The sequence below is a fragment of the Trachemys scripta genome, chromosome 25 (assembly GCF_013100865.1).
Source record: "Trachemys scripta elegans isolate TJP31775 chromosome 25, CAS_Tse_1.0, whole genome shotgun sequence".
In the NCBI taxonomy this organism is placed as follows: Eukaryota; Metazoa; Chordata; order Testudines; family Emydidae; genus Trachemys; species Trachemys scripta.
Window position 1 is genome coordinate 1686837 of NC_048322.1, and position 20912 is coordinate 1707748.

The window sequence follows — 20912 nt, forward strand, 5'->3', positions numbered from 1 at the left end:
AAGAAACAGTACACCATTGAAAATGTGCATGGCACTGCTAAACTTTTTAACCAAACACATGTAAAAATTAGTAAACTAATTTCAGGAGATGATATGAATGCAAGGAAAAAACAATTTCTTAAATAAATTATTTGTAGTGCTTAGCAGAGTTTTATAGCAATTACCATAACAATTCACTAGAGAACATTAAAAAACAAAGAGAGAAAGTTGCCTAACCTTATTAGTAATAAACATCTAATTGGCATTTCCCTTAGAGTATAATATAACAGTAGTGAATTGGCCATGTGTCAAATGGTTAAAACAAATTCCCTGTTAGGACCAGTCACAGTCTGGGGTCACTGACACTGCATCCTAACTAGGTACATGTTATTCAAAACAGGCTTGTTCACTGACCAGTTACCCATACTGAATGCAGACACAGCAATATTTGTTAAATTGGTTACTGTCCATTCAGCAGGTTATTTCCTACTTATTTATAATTACTGAAAATGATTTAAGCTGCTGGGAGACAGCTCTCCTGTCTGGGTAGTTAATCCACCTCCCCGAGAGGTGGTAGCTATGTCAGTGTGACAAGCTATGTTGGTGGGTGTGTAAGCTGTTGTGTTTACATGTGTATATATAAATCAAACATAATTGTCATGTGGGTATAGCTCAGTGGTAGCGTGTTTGACTGCAGATTAATGGGTCCTTGGTTCAAATCCAAGCATCCCCTTAAAAACCTGGTCCCTTAGCAAAATTTTTTGCATATCCATTTCCATTATGTTCAGGAGCCCCACTGAATGGGGATGCTTGAAATGAATGGAAACACTCCATATTTTCCTGTGCAAATGCATAAAAACTCAGCAAACGTCCCTCAGCTGAAATCCGTTTCAATCCGCTAAGTGTCTTGTTTATGTTTTCATCAATTAACAAAGGTATAATATCAATGCACATTTGCAGGTCCTTGGTCTCCATGGGCTACAATGTGCAGAAGAATAAGAACCACATCCACTTGGGAGGAATGGACTAGTCTGTGTTACATTTGGAAAGTAAGTTGCCATTGGGACTGAAAACTCTACTGGAGGTGGACAGGAAGCTCTTACAAAAATAAAATAGCCAAGATTTACCAAACTCCCTGTTACACATTCAAACCTCTCTTTGTGCACACAATATAAATTGGGACTCTAATAAATGGCAGTCTTCCTTTAACACAGATCGTTGTTCCTTGTAACTTTCAGATGCATTTAAATGGCAGCTGTTTAAAGGTCATGTGCTTCTAGTTCATGATCAGCACCAGAGTCTCTAAGTTTACCATCCATAGAGCTGGTTGTGTCTGCATCTAAGGGTATGTCTACATTACAAAAGTAGGTCGATTTAATATGTCTATCTTTTTAGAAATTGATTTGATACAGTCAATGGTATGTGTCCCGACTTAACTCCATTAAGTTGGTGGAGTGCGTCCATAGTACCGAGGCTAGCGTCGACTTTTGGAGCGTTGCACTGTGGGTAGCTATCCCACAGTTCCTGCAGTCTCCGCCGCCCATTGGAATTCTGGATTGAGCTCCCAATGCCTGATGGGGCAAAAACATTGTCGCGGGTGGTTCTGGGTACATGTTGTCAGGCCCCCCTCCCTCTGTGAAAGCAACGGCAAAAAATCATTTCTCGCCTTTTTTCCTGGGTTACCCATGCAGAAGACATACCACGGCAAGTCTGGAGCCCGCTCAGCTCACTGTCACCATACGTCTCCTAGGTGCTGCTGGCAGATGCGGTACTGCAGTGCTACACAGCAGCAGCTCCTTGCCTTTGCAAGTTAGCAAAGACAGTTAGCAGACGTATTGTACTGTCTGCTGCTGTCTCCTGGTTCTTCCTGGCCAGCCTTGGTGAAGTTGGTTGGGGGCTCCTGGGCAGACATTGGTGCTCCTGGCCGGCCTCGGTGAGGTCGGTCGGGGGTGCCTGGATATAAATGGGAGTGACTCCAGGTCATTCCCTTCTTTAAGTTTTATCTAATGGAGATTCAGTCCTGCCTGGAATATCAGGCAAGCCTACCAAAGAACCAGAGAGGCAAACGTCCGCTCCAGGGCAGAGCCCCAGACATCCCGCTTCTATGATGAGCTGCATGCCATTCTAGGGGGTGCCCCTACAACTACCCCACCCCTCCCGGGCTACCTTGGCAGTTGTACCCCCACTTGTGTGATGAATTAATAAAGAATGCAGGAATTTGAAACAATGACTTTATTGCCTCTGCAAGTGGAGATCAAAAGGGGGAGGGGAGGGCGGTTGGCTTACAGAGAAGTAAAGTGAACCAAGGGGGTGGGTTTTCATCAAGGAGAAACAAACAGAACTTTCACACCGTAGCCTGGTCAGTCATTAAACTGGTTTTCAAAGCTTCTCTAATGCGCAGCGTGCCCTGCTGCACTCTTCTAACTGCCCTGGTGTCTAGATGCACTTAATCATTTCATCTTTTGGAACGGAGTTCTGATACCATGGATTCGTCTCCCCAATCAGTGATCAGATCAGTACTTCCCGTTCGGTCCATGCTGGAGCTCTTTTGCGATTCTGGGACTCCATGGTCACCTCTGCTGATGAACTCTGCATGGTCACCTGTGCTGATCAGCTCATCACAGTGGCCAAACAGGAAATGAAATTCAAAAGTTCGTGGGGCTTTTCCTGTCTACCTGGCCAGTGCATCTGAGTTGAGAGTGCTGTCCAGAGCGGTCACAATGGAGCACTCTGGGGTAGCTCCCGGAGGCCAATACCATCGAGTTGCGTCCACACTACCCCAAATTTGACCCAGCAGGGTCAATTTCAGTGCTAATCCCCTCGTTGGAGAGGAATATAGAAATCGATTTGAATAGCCCTTTAAGGTGACAAAAATGGCTTAGTCGTGTGGACAGCTGCAGGGTTAAATCAATCTAATGCTGCTAAATTCGACCTAAACTCGTAGTGTAGACCAGGGCAAAGTAATTGCAGAGTTGATGTAGTTCCAGATAGTTAATTGCAGTCTTACTTCTCTAGTCTCACTTTCTGGTCTCATTGATCACTTGAGTAGAAACAGCAAGGGTTTGGTGGTTTTTGTTTTTTATTTTTATTTTTTCTCCCTTCATTTTCTCCTAAGGAATGTGTGATCTTGAGCATGTTATTTTAAGATCCCTGTGGGTCAGGATTATACCATCTCCTTGAAATAGGTGGGGAAGTGGCCTGTTTGTATAATCTAAAATAAAGGAGCTTTTGTAAAGCAGTTTCTCTTTTAAATGTGCTGGGATAAAAATAGTAAATAGTAAATTCCACTGCCAGACACGAGCACAATAGAAACTTTAAGTTACTGTGCATCAAATCAGCTATTATTTATGGGGCCAGGATCAATTAACTACAGAAGAAACAAACTCTTGGGAAGTAGTTGTAATTTGTCCCTAACCTTTCTTTGTTCACATATGCTATCAGGGAATCTTTTCTAGAGGGCAGACTTAAGGTTATCTGGGCATGTACCATTGCTCTATATTCCCTGTTTTTCCAGAGTTTGAGTTTTACTGAACTTGATGTTCTGGAAGGGTAAGAGATATTCACAGTCAAAGTTAACTCTGTGTTAACAAAGGTTTTGTTAGTGACAAATAATGAGACTAATCCCTCATTGCGGTAATTCCACTGACGTCAATGTACTCTTTCCCCATTTCTAGTTCCAAAAAAATAAGCAAATTAAAACAACCTTAAGAACTAAAATGCTGTGAGAAAGTGGAAGTTTTAGTAGCTCAAATAATTCAGTTTCTTCTGTGTCTTGTGCATGTGTAAAAGGCACAACACATTAATTTATAAGCACATTTTTCTTAACTTCTTTAAATATGATGTAATACATTAATTAATTATATCAAATGGGTTGTTCAATGCAATGAGGTTTTCATGCATTTCCCAAAACATATTTTTAATATTGTTTAAATGAACACAACTCACTGAACATAAAAATTGTTTATTTCATGCTGTGAAGTGTGTTGGTAGCTCAAATTAATAGTGTGTGGGTGTGTCTGTGAGAGAGAGAACACATTAATTGAGTGATGCTGAAAATGTTCCCTTCTCCCCCCAGAACTGTCTTGGAATCACTTTCCCTTCATATATTAATCTGCTCCTGTGTCTCTCTGAGGAAAATATTGTTTCTATGGAAAAAACCCACAATTTTTTAATTAAAGGGACAGACAGAATGGCCACATTTTGGTGACACAACATCAGGAATGCAAAGCAACAGGTTCCTGGTTTGCACATTGATGGTGACAAGGGATTGAACTCAATTCCCCTCTTTTCACAGACACGTTTGTTTAATTCTCTGCGGCCAAACATAAGTTTAAATGAATTTCCAGGGCTGATAAAAGGGGACTTTGGGATTGATTTCACTTGTCCACCAGTGCAGCGTTTAGTGGTAGAAATAGCACCAGGGGCTGGACAGAGAATGGAGAGAGACCCTGAGCTACTGGTAGCAAACCCTAGTTTCCCAGCTGCAATTGGACATGTTGTGCATCTTCAGTGATGGTGTAAGTAGCCCAGCCTGGCCCTTTGGGGTTTTGTGCCTGGCACAGTGGTGCTGGAAGAATTGCTGATGCCATGAATGGCTGCATAGTGCTATGGCATGTTGCCCACACATGGCATATGGCAATGGAGGGGCTCATTCCACCCCCAGTTGTGATGCAGAGAGAACCGGAGTTAGTTTCACATGCCTTTTTTAAAGTGTAATCTGGGGCACCCTGCTCTGTGGCGGGGATCCCGGCAGTTTAGACTCAGGGCTGGCATAGGGCCCTGATTTAGCCAGCAGCCACATGGTTTCCAACACTCGGATGTCTGACAATCTGTCTCTCCCAAAGCCTCAGGCCCCAGGGAAGGCTCCTGCACTGCCTCCGCTCCTTTCACACTCTCTAGAGAGGAGCAGCAGCCAGGGTTAGGGTTAAGTTGTGGGGCTCTAGGTGAGTGGCAGAGGCTTTGGGAGCTGAGAATTTGCCTGAGACCTCAGGGACACAGTATGAGGTAGGATCCCAGGCATCTCTATGAAAGCAGCAGAACAGGGTTTACTTGCGATGGGAAGCGAATTGAAAGTGTCTCAGGGGCAGGGCCGGCTCTACCATTTTTGCCCTCCCAAGCAAAAAAAAAGCCGTTCGAACTGTGGCCTGAACTGACGAAGCAGCAAAAAAAAAAAAAAAAAAAAAAATGTGCCGCCCCAGGCATGTGCTTCCTCTGCTGGTGCCTGGAGCCGGCCCTGCTCAGGAGTGTGTATAGATGTATTGCTCTGGTTAGAAACTGGCTAACAGGCAGTCCATGTGGGGAGCAGGAGTGAAACCTGAGCAGAAGAATCCCATGGGACTTCCAGTCCCTTAAACACTCGGCCATCACAGCTGTGACCCCATTAAAGGGGCAGTGCCAGATAAACTGGTAAATAATCACAATGCCCAGGCTTGAAGTCATCTGCAATACAGAATTCAAACAGCAAACCTACCTCCCAAAGCACAGAGGGAATTTGGGGTCTGTTCTCTTTGCTTAGCCACGTGCAGTAGCACAGAGAGGGCTTTTAAAGGGCTCCCCTCCCACAACCCGGGAAAGAGAGAGAATTCTTAGGTTCTAGCTTGATTTGAAGAAGGATGTCTGGACCATTGGGCCATGGACTGGCCTTTGCTAGAGAAACCAGTGACACAAGGACCCAGGGTAAGAAAAATGTTTGCTGGAGTCAATAATTGATCCCCTGGAATAGCAGCAGTATTGCGTAGCTGGAAATGTCTCACAAGAGGAGCTAGAGCAGGGGTCTCAAACACACAGTCTGCGAGCCCCCCGCCCTCCCCCACTGTTTACCAGAGCGGCGGCCGGACGTGCACTGGGAGCAGGGCAGGCTCCCTGCCTGCCCTGCGCAGCTCCGGGAAGAGGCTGGAACATGGGGAAGGGGGGGGAGGAGGGGCTGTGTGTGGCTGTTACTTCAGGCAGCACCCCCAGCAGCTCCCATTGGCCGGGAATGGGGATCCGCGGCCAATGGGAGCTGCTGGAGGCAGTCCCTCAAGCAACAGAAACACACAGCCCCTCTGCCCCCCCTTCCCCACGTTTCAGCCTCTTGCAGGGGCAGGGCAGGCAGGGAGCCTGGCAGGCAGGCATGCAGTATGCGCCGGGCCAGATCCTGCCCCCTGACTCCCTCCTGCAGCTGAACCCCCTGCCGCACCCTGCACCTTGACCCCCTGCCATACCCTGCACCCATCCTGCACCCCGACCCCCTGCCTCACCCTGCACCCTGACCCCCTGCCATACCCTGCACCCATCCTGCACCCCAACCCCCTGCCTCACCCTGCACCCCTCCTGCATCCCAACCCACTGCCCTGAGCCCCATGCCGCACCCCTCCTGCACCCTGACCCCCTGCCATACCCTGCACCCCTCCTGCACCCTGATCCCTTCCCTGAGCCCCCTGCCACATCCTGCACCCCGACCCCCTGCCCTGAGCCCCCTGCCGCACCCTGCACCCTGACCCCCTGCCATACCCTGCACCCCTCCTGCACTCTGATCCCTGCCCTGAGCCCCCTGCCACATCCTGCATCCCAACCCACTGCCCTGAGCCCCATGCCACACCCCTCCTGCACCCCGACCCCCTGCCGTACCCTGCACCCCTCCTGCACCCTGAGCCCCCTGCCACATCCTGCACCCCGACCCCCTGCCCTGAACGCCCTGCCACACCCCGCACTCCTCTTGCACCCCAACCCATTGCCCTGATCCCCCTGCTGCACCCTGCACCCCTCTTGCACCCCACACCCCAACTCCCTGCCCTGAGCCCCTACCACACCCCACACCCCTCCTGCACTCCCTGGGGGAAGGGAAGGGGCAGAGTTGGGGTGGAGATTTTGTGGAAGGGGTTGGAATGGGGGCAGGGAAGGGGTGGGAAGAGGTGGGGCAGGGGCGGGGCCTCATGGAAGGGATGGAGTGTGGGCGGGGGGGAGGTGTCAGTAATGTACTAGTCCTCATGTGGCCCTCATGGTCATTTGAGTTTGAGACCCCTGAGCTAGAGCATTGGTGGTTCAGTAGCAGAAGTCTTACATACAGCATGGGAGGTCTAGGTCTGTTTTCTGACTAAAAAGGGCTTCATTTTATCACCTCAAAATTTCAGGAGATAAATTCAGCCACAAACTGTGTGGTGGGGAGATTGGTCAGGGTTACTTTGGCTTTGTTTTGTTTTGTTTTTCCCATTTTAAATTACCTTGATCATTTTGATGGGAAAAATGTTTGCATGAGGCCAAGGAAAAATTAGAAAAGTTAAAAAGCTGCCTGGGAGTCTCTGAGTGCCATGGCTAAGGCTAAACTTTAGTCATGGGCATTTTTAGTAAAAGTCATAGAGAGGTCACAGGCAATAAACAAAAATTCACAGCCAGCATATTGTCCATGACTTTTCCTATAAATCCCCATTACTAAATCTCTGCTCCTGGGCCCCAGTGCTCCGGGGCCCCTGCTCCTGCCATGGTGCTGACTCCTGGGGCTGCTGCTCTGAGGACCTGGGCACCACTCTCCTGACAGCCCCTGGGGTCACTGATCCAGCCACCCCCTGGACTGCTGCTGCTCATAAAGTCCCCAGGGCTCCCCTGGGACTATTTTTCAGGGGCTCCCTGAAGCCTCCCCCATGATCACTGCTCAGGCGCTCCCAGGCTGAGACAGAATACAGCCTGTGTATTAAAAACTGTAAATTGCCTGGAACATCAAGTAGGGTGAGAAAAGCTTTGATGGATCCAATTCTTGCTTAGTCTGTCCAAGTTAGAATTTAGACTGAGATTCTATTTTTGTGTGTTCTGTAATGAACTTTGACCTCTGTGCCTAACACTTACTCACTTAAAATTATCTTTCTATAGTTAATAAACTTATTTTAATATTTTATACTTCTAATGAGTTTATCCAAAGTGCTTGGGAAAGCTGCTCACTTTACAAAAGGTGGTGCATATCCATTTTCTTTTAATGGAGTGGTGAACTAATGAAAGATCTTGTACTGTTCAAGAAAAGGTCGTGTGGTGCAAGACAGTACATTTCTGAGGTGCAAGGCTAAGGCCTGGGGAGATTTATTGGTGACACTCTCTGTAGAATTCATGAGTGGCTTATACAGCATTCATGGAACTTAGTTGGGTGTGTCACTGCATGTTGTTGGCTGAGTGATCACAGAACTAGGAGGGGGTTTGCTGCTTGCCACTAGCACAGCATTGTAAGAGACAGCCCAGGCTGGAGAGTTAAGGGAGCCCAACGGTCCCACAGTTCCAGGTTGTAACCCGCGGATCCTGTCACACAAAGATCCTACTGTGACCAGTCGTGGTCATGTTGTGCTTAGTACTGCCCTATTGCTACAACAGCCACAGATGCAAGATGGGTTACAGCAGCCTTGACCTCGTTTCCACGTTTAGGTGGTTCTCACCTAAATCTTCGAGCAGCTCACAGTAATGTCCTGAGCTCCCCAAGTCCCACTGATAGCTGAGCTCTTCCTCCCCCTTGAGCCCAGGAGAGACAGTGGGTGGTGGGTGAGTTTATACTGAAATAACTGACAAAACCAAGCAAGGAACAAAGAAATGTTTGCTTCAGTCACTAGGTCTCTGTTTTTCTTTATTACTCACACTCTCTCCCCTTCTCTGATAATGAGCAACGGTAAGAAAACAGCTTGAAACATGTGCTAGGTGTTAGCTAAGTTTGGATGACAAATTTAAAACAATCACAGCACCCGCTAGCGTGAAACTGACACTATCAGATTCTGACCTTTCATTCACACTTCATTAATAACTGTTTCCCTGAAGTACATTGCTATGATTATTTCAATGGCTCCTACACTGATACCTGCTGCTCCTTCTGGCTGATTCATTGCGCTATTTGGAACCTGCACCTAAAATTACACCCTTCCTGGGAGCAAGAGTCAAAACTGCCCAGGGAAGCCCCATTGGGTTTCAAAGGCAGCACAGGCAGGGAGGTGAGGGTACAGCACAGGAGTCTCTGAACTCCTTCTTTGTCACAGGGAGTGGTGTCTAGTGGGCTAGAGTAGGGGGGTCTGGGAACCAGGACTCCTGGGTTCTATTCCTTGATGAATGGAACCTAGTGGGTTAGAGTAGGGGGGCCAGGCCTTCAAAGAGAAAACACCTCCCTTTTCAGCACAATGCACTTTGAAAAAACATATGGCTCCTCATTCCTTAAGTTCTGGCACCATCATGCAGCCATTTCATTTCACTTCTTACTATTAAAAGTTTTGGGTACCTTGCACAGAAATGTTATTCTGTAGCGGGGGTCCCAAACCTGGACGCAGTACTCACCAGTGCCAAATCACTTCTCTCAAGCTGCCGGCAACCATCCTACTAATGCAATCCCATATGCCATTAGCCTTTTTGGCAACAAGGGCACACTGCTGACTCATATCCAGCTGCTCATCCACTCATCCCCAGGTCCTTTTCTGCAGAACTGCTGCTTAGCCAGTCGGTCCCCAGCCCGTAGCAGTGCATGGGATTCTTCCGTCCTAAGTGCATGGCTCTGCTCTTCTTCTTTAACTTCCTCATATTTTTTGGCCCAATTCTCCAATTTGTCTAGGTCACTCCGGACCCAATCCCTACCCTCCAGCACTTGGATTCCTGACATGCTTTCACAGAGGGAAGAGCACATGTTCCATGATTTCATGGGCAGAGTTTTAGGTCTATTTTCATTCAGGGAACTATGCTATAGGGTGCTTTCCCTGTGTGAATTTGACAGGTGGATCAACATAGATGCACACTGTGACACTTCTCAGGGTGCTGAAGGCTGTGAGTTTCCTTGTTGCCACCTGCCACTAGTAAGAGGGATTTTTGCATTTGGCAGCTGGATGTTAGTGACCAAACTCACCCAGCCTATCAGGGACTCAAGCACCCTCCTCTGAGCTACAGCAGCCCTGCCAGTTCCCAATAGAGGCACCCTAACCCCTGAGTTCCTCCAATGTGTCCCCCTTTAGCATCCAGCCTCGATCACCAGATACTCAGAGAAATCCCAGATCCTCTCTTCCTGAAGCAATAGTATATCCCAGGTTACCAGTTTTACTGTAGACCACTGCTCCTGTATCAAACACAGCACTTGACTACATTTATTGAACAAACAGAAATTTATTTAAGAAGGGATAGAGATTTAAACAGAAACAAATGTGACTGATGGAAACCAACCGTTACCAACTAAACAAAATCACAAAATGCAACCTACACTTAATAGTTACCTTTCCTATCTGAGGCCTGGTCTATACTACCCGCCTGAATCGGCGGGTAGAAATCGACCTCTCGGGGATCGATTTATCGCGTCCCGTCGGGACGCGACAATCGATCCCCGAATCGGCGCTCTAACTCCACCAGCGGAGGTGGTAGTAAGCGCCGCCGACAAAAAGCGGCAGAAGTCGATTTTGCCGCCGTCCTCACAACGGGGTAAGTCGGCTGTAATACGTCGAATTCAGCTACGCTATTCACGTAGCTGAATTTGCGTATCTTAAATCGACTCCCCGCTGTAGTGTAGATGTACCCTAAGTAGATTCTCATGTCACACTTCAGTCTAGTGCAGTGATTGCTAGTCTCTAGAAGCCAGGGCCCTGCCTTTCATGAAGCACCACTGGTCGTTACGGATCTTCTTGGTGAATGGACCCAGAGTGTTTTTCTCCACACCGTTATAAACTGAATCGGTCATTTGTCTTTATTCACAGAAAGGACGATCTCCTCATTGTCATATTGTCCTTTTCACTTCCACAGGATTTTGATGTCTATAGTTTGTTGTTGATGGTTTTCTATCGGCTTTTCTGGATTGGCGCAAAGGTTGATAATGGAGCAATACATCACATAACTGATTAGCAAGGGACAAGTGACAATTCCCTCCTATTGGAATGGGCTGTCCCCACCAAGACCTATGACTGGGGTGACTCACTTTCATGACAATACCATATGGGCATAATTTTCCACGTACTTACATTACTCCTTCAATATGTCTCATACACACCTCGCAGTGATTAGGAGGAACAATAATTTACAAGCTTTCATTAGAGATCTCACTGCTATGCTTCCTGGATAAATATAATAAAATCAGTGTATTAGCTGTGGCAAGTTTGTCAGGACTGAGACAGGAGTTGCTTGTGAGTAACAGTGACCCCTTTTCTAATTGGCACCAATAAGCTTTTGTCACGCATGCACTGAGCTATATAGTCACATCCTGATATAACAGAAAGGCCAGCACAAAAAATAGAGAAAGGAACAATAAGATACTAAAATGACAATGGTTGGAACTTTCCTTTTCCTTGATATTGATGGTTGACAATTGCAGCTTTCCTACCTGCTGGACATGTCCTATAACAGATGTCATGCCTTTCCTTTGCAAATTAGAGAAGTGGGGAAGTCAGTGACCCTTACAGTCTAAGTGGCTAAAAAGTTATAAAACTTGTCTCTTCGAAAGTTTTTTTTTTTTAATAGAAATTGACTTGGAAGCTAAGCAAAATAAGTTCCATTTGAAATACAAACAATTAAAATCTATACTGGGCCAATATTCTTATGCACTCTTTCTCACACACATTCTCCCACCCCAACCTTTGGAGTGAGGTTTTCTACCAGAACTCCTTACACTACACAACGGGTAAATTAAACCAAATTAACTTTTCAAGATTAGCCATCATTTGCTGCAAGACTAACAAAACAAAAAACAAGACAACTTTCAGTTTTCCAAAATAATTCAGATCATCACACAATTAGTCTCTTACTCTTTAACCAATAACTTCACCTATAATTACATTTTCATTGGAAACAACACCATATTCAAAGATCACAAATTCTCGTCACATATGTTAGTTTTCTTTTAATCCCCATTGCCAACAACTGAATCTTGGCTCAAGTTCTGGTTTGTCCCAAGGTAGGTCCCAACCACTTCTGTGAGTTCATATATCTCTGGTTCTTCTGCCATGTGTGTTGGTGGAAGGGGTCTCCTATGTGGGAGTGTTTGCATCATGAGGAAAAATACCTCTCTTTTCACACTTTTTAATCTTTCAAAGTAGGACAAACTAGAGGAGAAGTGATGTAAATGCATAAAACTCAAGATAAAACTGTCTGGTCTACACTAAAGACATTTATCCGTAAACATATATTGCTCAGGGGTGTGAAAAATCCACACAGGTGAGCAACGTAGTTATACAGCCCTAACTGCCTGTGTAGATAATGCTTCATCAGCAGGAGAGCTGCTCCTGCCAACATAGCTGCTTCCGCTTGCGGGAGCTGGACTAATAAAGTCCAGCATGAGAGATTTCTTCCATTGGCTTAGAGCGTCTGTAATAGCAGTAAAAAGCAACAAAGAGTCCTGTGGCACCTTATAGACTAACAGACGTATTGGAGCATAAGCTTTCGTGGGTGTATATATAAAACCATGGAATCAGGACTCACCATGTGTGTATCCGGAAGTCAGAAATTGGAGCCTGACACATTCATTGCCTCATTGGTTACCATCATTTCTACAGCCTGAAAGTCCTTGTTACCCAATCAGGCAGGTAGTTTGGGATCCACCGGGAAGGAATGTCCTATGAAGCACTCTCTCTTTGAATCCCAACAGTGAAGGATGATTGTTCTCAGTCTAACCCTGGTATCCTCTGGAACTGTAATCAGTGACAGTGCACTAGGAAGTGGAGTGGTACAAACAATTTCCCTTGGGTCACTGGTGACCATAGCTTCCTTTACAGGGGTGGAAACCAAGAACTGAGTGTTTACTCTTTCCAAATCCTTGGCCTTGTTTAGGGTAAATTTACAGTTCTCTGAAGTAGAATCCTTTACAAAACCACTCAAAATCTCAACAGTGTTAGTAAGGAATGGCTTCCCAAAACAGTCTCCAATAAATCTGAGCTATATCCTATCAAACTGAACTAATATCCGATTGGGTGACCAAACAGCCTTCAGGAAAGATAGAAATCCACATCAGAGAGAGATCGAAAACATGACAATGAAAGTGTCAAGTGAAATTCCGGAGCAGGTTACATCTGATTATTCAGAATCAGGACAAGAGATTCTCCCATCACATTCTCCTCTGAGCCATTCAAACATACTTCACTCAGCACTGTCTCAATAGTCAGTTACGTTATTTACAACATTTTTACAATCTAGCATCCAAATAATGCAGGGAAAAAACAGCCACCTTGCCAGAAGTGGCTTTACCAATAGATGGAACCTGTGATTTAAGCTCCAATCACACTGTGCTTGGGATCCATTTGAATTCCCCTTCCAGGTCTTTAATACTTTCATCTCCAGTCATAGTGACTCTGATTTAGGATTAAAAAAGTCAAAGTATCATCTCCAAGCACAGACAGCTGAGAACTCTTCCTCACATGACACTTTGAGAAGTGGATGGATAGAATGTGACGAAGTTAAACTCTGCATGGCTCAGACAAAAGTTAACAGTTCTGCAGTGATGGGGAAGGAGGGAATCTCTGAGTCTCCCCATCTCCTTCCAGTGTCACAGAGGCTGAACTGACTCTATATTCCCTGCCCCCGCTCCTCTTCATTTAAATATAATTTGAAAAGTTCCCAGTATAACTGCTCATTAGCAAAACCCAGAGCAACATGAGAACAACTGGCAATGATAAAATCTGTATCATTGGTGACTCTAACAATAACTTTGCAATAGGAGGAATGGTATAAATGTGATGCTCCCTGGTTCTGGATAGGAAGGGCACACTTGAATGTCTCATGGGACAATGGAGTTGATAAAAAGGACAAATAGGTCAACTTCAAAACAGGTTGAATGGCAAAAGGCAAAAATGGGCCCCTCATCTGGACAAGCTGAGGGATAACGGTGCTGCAAACAGTTCATACAGCTTTAAAAGTTACTCTGTGGGAATCTGGAAAAGTATTAAAGAAAAAACAGTATGGATAGCCCTAGAGGTTTTTATGGTGTTGATCTCACTTGCAGATTCTCTGATGCCTAACATGGGCTGAGTGCCAAGAGAAGGTATTCCCATACTCGCAGCATTCATAGGGCTCTTCGCCTGTGTGGTTTCTCTAACGTTCAGAAAGGGCTGAACTTCTAGTGAAGCTTTTCCCACGCTCTCTGCATTCATAGGGCCTCGCTCCAGTGTGGATTCTCTGATGCCTAATAAGGTGTGAACTGTGTTTGAAGGCTTTCCCACACTCAATGCATTCATAGGGCCTCTCCCCTGTGTGGATTCTCCAATGCCTAATGAGGGTCGAGCTGCGATTGAAGGTTTTCCCACACTCAGTGCATTCATAGGGTCTCACACCAGTGTGAATTTTCTGATGTTCAGAAAGGGCTGAGCTGGTAATGAAGCTTTTCCCACACTCACTGCATTCATAGGGCCTCTCGCCTGTGTGGATTCTCTGATGTTGAAAAAGGGCTGAGTTGGTAGTGAAGCTTTTCCCACACTCAAGGCATTCATAGGGCCTCTCCCCTGTGTGGATTCTCTGATGTTCAGAAAGGGCTGAGCTGGTAGTGAAGCTTTTCCCACACTCACTGCATTCATAGGGCCTCTCCCCTGTGTGGATTCTCTGATGTTCAGATAGGGCTGAGCTGGTAGTGAAGCTTTTCCCACACTCAAGGCATTTATAGGGCCTCTCGCCTGTGTGGATTCTCTGATGCCTAATAAGGTGTGAACTGTGATTGAAGGTATTCCCACATTCATTGCATTCATAGGGCCTCTCCCCTGTGTGGATTCTCTGATGCCTAATAAGGTGTGAACTGTGATTGAAGATTTTCCCACATTCACTGCATTCACAGGGTTTCTTACCTGTATGGATTCTCTGATGCTTTATAATGACTGAGTCATGATTTAAGTTTTTCCCATACTCAGTGCATGTATTGTTTCTCTTTCTCCTGAGGATTTCTTTCTGTGTTGTGATTTCCTTGAGGTCCTTCTGAGTTCCCAGATATGAAATTAATTTACCCACTTTCTCCCCTGGCTGGTTTCCCTGCTCTGTTTCTGGTCTGTGCTGAATCTCACAGGATTTTCCCTGCTCATGACTCCTGGACACATTCCTTTTCAATCTTCGCGATAGTGCTCTGTCTTTATCCACTTGCTCAACATTTTCCTGATGAGAATTCTGCTCTTCTTTCTCACATACCATTTCATCACCTGCTGTGACAGAAACAGAAACCTCAAACAGGGATGGAAAGGGGAAGGCCAAACCTAAACAAGTGCTGAAGAGAGGTCAAATAAAAATCAGGAACTGAACTCCCCCAAACTCTTCCCCCAAATGTAGTAGTAGGATTTTATGTTTGTATTTTATATAATTTAGAATGAAGGATAAAGAATAAGAATGTAGCATGTATTAAATGTATTGGTGTATGATCTAATCATATCCTGTCGGCCACCCTTTTTGAATAATAGAAAGGAATGGCCTTATGGGCCAATGGATCAGCCAGGATCTGTGTCTGGACTGATTTCAAGGCAGTAACAGACCTTTGAGGGTCATCATTTTGTTGTAGGCTTAGCATTTTAAAAGAAGTAAAAGAATGGCATGATTGTTTTCTTTTTCATTGCAATTTGATGTTCCTGTTCAAAATGTTCTGTGTAAATTAATTCTGTTTTGTGTGTGAATGAGGAATGTGTGTGTAAGCAGAGTCAGGATGAGCTCTACCCTGACATCTGGTGGTGAATTATGGCTAGTGTGGAAAAGAAATCCAGGGGCTGATCTTGTTTGCATAGGCACAACCACCCGCCTGGCATGAAACAACAGCAACTGAAAGAGGTTACTTTGGCTGGTGTGGGATCCCCAGTTTCTCTGTTATTGGGGCAGGAAGAATAAAGTTTTGTTACCCTGATTCTGTGAATCAAGGCCAGTGGAACTGTTGTATGACAGAAGGACTGAGTGAGTCCTTCACCATTACCTAAGTAGTACTTGCTTGACAAGGGGCATGGGTTACAAAACCTAGTGAATTGAGAGAGAGGATGGGGACAGGTATTTGTACTTGATGGTATGGTCTGACTGCTTGAAACACCAATTGCACCATCTCCTCTCTCCACTGTTGAAAGTCAGAGCTAACTTTGATTCCATTAGGAGTCTAGTTACAGGCTGCTGAGCTGAATTCACTTTGGGCCAATGGTGCACCAGCACTGGGGCTCCCCTACTCTGAGCTGAAATCACAAAAGAGTTAAAGTTATAAAGTGCTGTGTTAACTAGTGGGGGAGCCTGAAGCTATATTGCTAAGCAGCTGGCGGAGCAATTTGTGGAGACGACTGGAGGAGCAGCAAGCGGTGTGGAGCCTTGCGGGGACGGTTGGAGTGGCCCAAGGAACGGCGAGTGAAACTGTTTGTGGGGATGGCTGGAGTGGCTTACAGGTTGGTGAATGGAGTGGAGCAGAACAGCTTGTAGAGCGGAGTGGTTCGTGGGACGGCAGGAAGTGGACTGGCTCGTGGTGAAGGCTGCGGCGGAACCCCACGGAGAGACGGCCGGCCTCGGATCATGTAAGGTGCCCCTTAACACCCTGTGTGCCCCCCTTTTACTCCGGGGCTGCACTGACCAGGGACAGAGACTTTGGGGGTTGTTGGACTTTTGGGACTTTGGGTGGTTGCTGGACCCAAGAGACTTTGGGGGTGTTTGACTTTGGGGACTCTGGTTGATTTTTGGGTTGCTGGATTCAAGAACCAAAGGGAAAGGACACAGCCCAGTTTGCTGGGGTGGGTTTTTTTTGTTCATGGTGTGTGTTATGAATCCTGTTTGTGGTGTTTTTCCAATTTAATGCTGATGTCATTTACCTCATGTTATTAAACATTTTCTGCTACTCAGACTCCATGCTTGCGAGAGGGGAAGTATTGCCTCTTAGACGCACCCAGGGGATGGTATGTAATTGTCCCAGGTCACTGGGTGGGGGCTGTGACAATGCGGTTCTGGCGGAACCCACCTGAGAGCGCCAACTCAGGACAAATTGCTAAAACAGGGCAGTTACAGCCCAAGGCTGGGGTTTTTCCACTTCTACGGCAAACCAAACCAGCCAGACTAGGAGGACTTCGGTCTCACCCCATTGGCTAACCGCAAGTCTCACAAGCAATCTCCTTAGACGCTCCAGTTTCCCGGTATTACCACCGGTGCCACACGTTATGGGGACGAATGGTTGTGAAAACCAATACCCCATTAAAAGAAAAAGGTTCTCCTGATCCCAAAGGACCAAGCCCCAGACCCAGGTCAATATACAAGTCAGATCTTACCCACAAATCACGCTGCTGCCAATTCTTTAGAATCTAAAATCTAAAGGTTTATTCATAAAAGGAAAAAGATAGAGATGAGAGTTAGAATTGGTTAAATGGAATCAATTACATACAGTAATGGCAAAGTACTTGGTTCAGGCTTGCAGCAGCGATGGAATAAACTGCAGGTTCAAATCAAGTCTCTGGAATACATCCCCAGCTGGGATGGGTCATTCAGTCCTTTGTTCAGAGCTTCAGTTTGTAGCAAAGTTCCTCCAGAGGTAAGAAGCAGGATTGAAGACAAGATGGAGATGAGGCATCAGCCTTATATAGTCTTTTCCAGGTGTAAGAACACCTCTTTGTTCTTAGGCCTGGTCCCCACTAAGTCCCCACTTCGGACTAAGGTACGCAAATTCAGCTACGTTAATAACGTAGCTGAATTCGAAGTACCTTAGTCCGAACTTACCGCGGTCCAGACGCGGCAGGAAGTCTCCCCCAGTCGATGCCGCGTACTCCTCTCGGCGAGCTGGAGTACCGGCGCCAACTGTGAGCACTTCCGGGATCGATTTATCGCGTCTTAACCAGACGCGATAAATCGATCCCAGAACATCGATTGCGTGCCGCCGGACCCTCCGGTAAGTGAAGACAAGGCCTTACTGTGGAAAATTACAGCAAAATGGAGTCTGGAGTCACATGGGCCAGTCCCTGCATACTTTGCTGAGTACAAGGCATATCTGCCTTCTCTCAATGGGTCCATTGTATAGCTGATGGTCCTTAATGGGCCATCAAGCAGGCTAGGCAGAGCTAATCCCAGCTTGTCTGGGATTTCACCCAGAAGCATAGCATAAGTTTGCCATATAGACAGTATAGAGCCAATATTCATAACTTCAACTACAAAACTGATACACACATATAGACAGCATAATCATAACCAGTAAACCATAACCTTGTCCTAGACACCCCATTTGACCCCCTTTATACAAGATTTGGGTGCCACTACAGGACCTTGGTTGCAACAATGATCTATATGGTCCCAGTTTATGTCAATAACGTCACAGGGGCTCGAGCCGGTTTTGCATTGCGTTATTGAAACGGAACCCCTAGATACAGAACCCAGCCCTTGTTGCTGCCAACTTAGATGGGCAGAAGGGTTACATTTTTGGGGGCTCGTCCGGGATTCCCTGGGTCAGTACCCCTCGCAAGCACCTGTTGAGTGTTCCACTGCATTGGGAAAACCATTTTGTTTATATTTTGAGGAAATTACTGTTTGTATAATGGCTAATATGTCAGGTTTGTTGGGTCCCGGCCCTGCAGCCTCTAGCTCAGGGGCCACAGCCTCAGCCAATGATTGGGCAAAAGCACCGGGGCAAATATTGGAAAAGGTTGTGCTGTCCCATGCTATGTCAAAGTCTTGTCGTGAATTAAGATTATTTGCTGGGGCAGAGGAGTTCGAACCCTGGTTGGAGCATACCACTGAAGTGTTGCAGGAGTGGGCCGTACCTGATGCAGAAAAGCAAAGATGTCTAATAGAGAGCCTTAGTGGCCCAGCATTAGATGTGATTCACACCCTGAAGCTCATTGACCCTGGGGTCAGTGTGAAGGACTGCCTAGATCATACCTTTGGGAGCGTAGAGGGCCCTTAATTCCCAATAGCAAAATGGCGAGAAGATTTCAGCCTATATACAGAGGAGTGACTGCTTCAGAGAGCTATCATGAGGGGAGCAGTGACTGCTGAACAGATGGATTGGACCAGACTGGCTCAAATTGTAAGAGGAGCTCAGTATCAGAACCCAATTCTACTCCATCTCCGGCTAAGAGAACGACAGGAAAATCCCCCAAGTTATTCCCAGCTGATAAAGGAGGTCAGAGAAGAGGAAGAAGAGCGAGTTTTGGGAAGCCCAAACATTGGAGCCAGCAGGCACACCACCACTGCAAACAGCCAGTGTACTGATGGTGAGCACTACAGAGGAACTTGCCCAACAAATGCAGGTCCTGACAGAACGGATAGCTGAACTGCAAAGCACCATTGACTGAGCTAAGACTTCAAGGAATAAGGAGCCTCTGACTGTGGCGATGGAGAAGTCAGCATTTAGAGCCACCATCCCACCTGGGCGAAGGGGGAAAGGACAATTCTTCTGCTACCGATGTGGTCAGGATGGACACAGTGTGGCCAAGTGCCATAATGAAGAAAACCCCTCTTTCGTGTATGGAAAGCTGAGGATCAGTTGGGAGAGATCCGGTAGCTGCCAGAGAGTCCGGGGACGGGGACCACCCAGGCCTGCAGGATTTGAAGATCCCCACAGGACTGATAGGGCCTCGAGCAGAGGTCATGGTGAGGATTGAAGGGGCGGAGTGTAAAGCCGTGCTTGACACTGGATCTCAAGTGACTATTATATTTCAGTCGTTCTACCAACAGATGCTTAGGCACCTGCCTATACAGTCACTGACTGGCATTGGTCTGTGTGACCTCAGCATGGATGAATACCCTTACCAAGGGTATGTCACAGCGCACCTGGAATTCCCAGAGGAGGTTGCTGGGGTAAGAGAAGAGGTGGACACAGCTGCATTAATATGCCCTGACCCTAAAGGAACCTCTGATGTGTCTGCTGATAGGGACCAACTCCAGTCTCTTCAAGGTGCTCGCGGATTACTGCAGACGACGGGCTGGGGACCAGTACCTGAATACCCTGATGATCCATACTCTTTGTGCTGAAGCCTATAGGAAGATTGAGGGTGCTAAAAAGGAGACATCTGAGCTACCGATTGGGGCACTGAAGTACATGGGCACAACCCCCTTAGTAGTGCCTGCAAGGACGGAGCAAGAAGTGCTTGTCATGAGTACTTGGCTGAAAGGCAGTAAAGGGGCATTAGCAATGGTAGAGCAGCCAGTTGAAGGAGAGCTCCCGGAAGGAGTGATGGTCCCCAGTGGAGTCATAACCCTACCTGCTGAAGCCCAGGAAAAGGTGACTATACTGATTGCTAATGAAACAAGTCGAGATGTTGTTGTGAAGCAAGGACAAAAGATAGCAGACCTCTTCGAGCCTGAATCAATTGTAAAACCTCAGTGTGAGACTCAAGTTCCGACAGGTATCAGAGGGATAGCCATGTTAGTCTGAATCTGTAAAAAGCAACAGAGGGTCCTGTGGCACCTTTAAGACTAACAGAAGTATTGGGAGCATAAGCTTTCGTGGGTGAGAACCTCACTTCTTCAGATGCAAGAGCATCTCCCAAGTTATGCTTATGCTCCCAAGTTCCGACAATAGACCCAGCAAAGTTTGACTTTGGAGATTCACCGTTGTCCAAGGAGCGGAAAGATCGCCTGAGGAGGAAACTTTGTGAAAGATCCAAGGTGTTCTCATTGCATGAGTGGGATGTGGGATGTGCAAAAGGAGTAGAGCACAACATCAGACTGCATGACTCTCGACCTTTCAGGGAGAGATCTAGGAGGATTGCCCTCTCCGAGATGGAAGATGTGCGACAACATCTTCAGGATCTGGCTGCGAATGGCATCATTACAGAGTCCCGCAGCCCATACGCCTCACCCATTGTGGTGGTCCGTAAAAAGAATGGGAAAATCCGGATGTGTATTGACTACCGCACCCTAAACCGCCGTACTGTGGTTGACCAGTACACAATGCCCCGAGTCCAAGATGCCTTATACTGTTTGCTGGGAAGCCAGTGATTCTCTGTGTTGGATCTTCGGAGTGGATACTACCAGATCCCTCTGGGTGAAGAAGATAAGGAGAAGACAGCCTTCATCTGCCCATTAGGGTTTTATCAGTTTGAACGCATGCCCCAAGGGAT

General features: G+C 46.5%; 2 protein-coding genes across 4 annotated transcripts in view; both read right to left on the reverse strand.

Annotated features, from left to right (window-relative positions):
- Positions 1–20912, reverse strand: part of LOC117869996 (zinc finger protein 239-like) — a 1162621-nt gene that overhangs the window by 1004047 nt on the left and 137662 nt on the right. The gene's annotated exons all lie outside the window — the stretch shown is intronic.
- The window catches only part of LOC117870047 (zinc finger protein 436-like), a 41749-nt gene continuing 31315 nt past the window's right edge, over positions 10479–20912 (reverse strand). The window contains exon 2 of the mRNA XM_034757235.1: positions 10479–15059. Coding sequence (XP_034613126.1) covers positions 13969–15059 — 1091 coding nt within the window. The 3' untranslated portion in view covers positions 10479–13968. The remainder of the gene's footprint in view (positions 15060–20912) is intronic.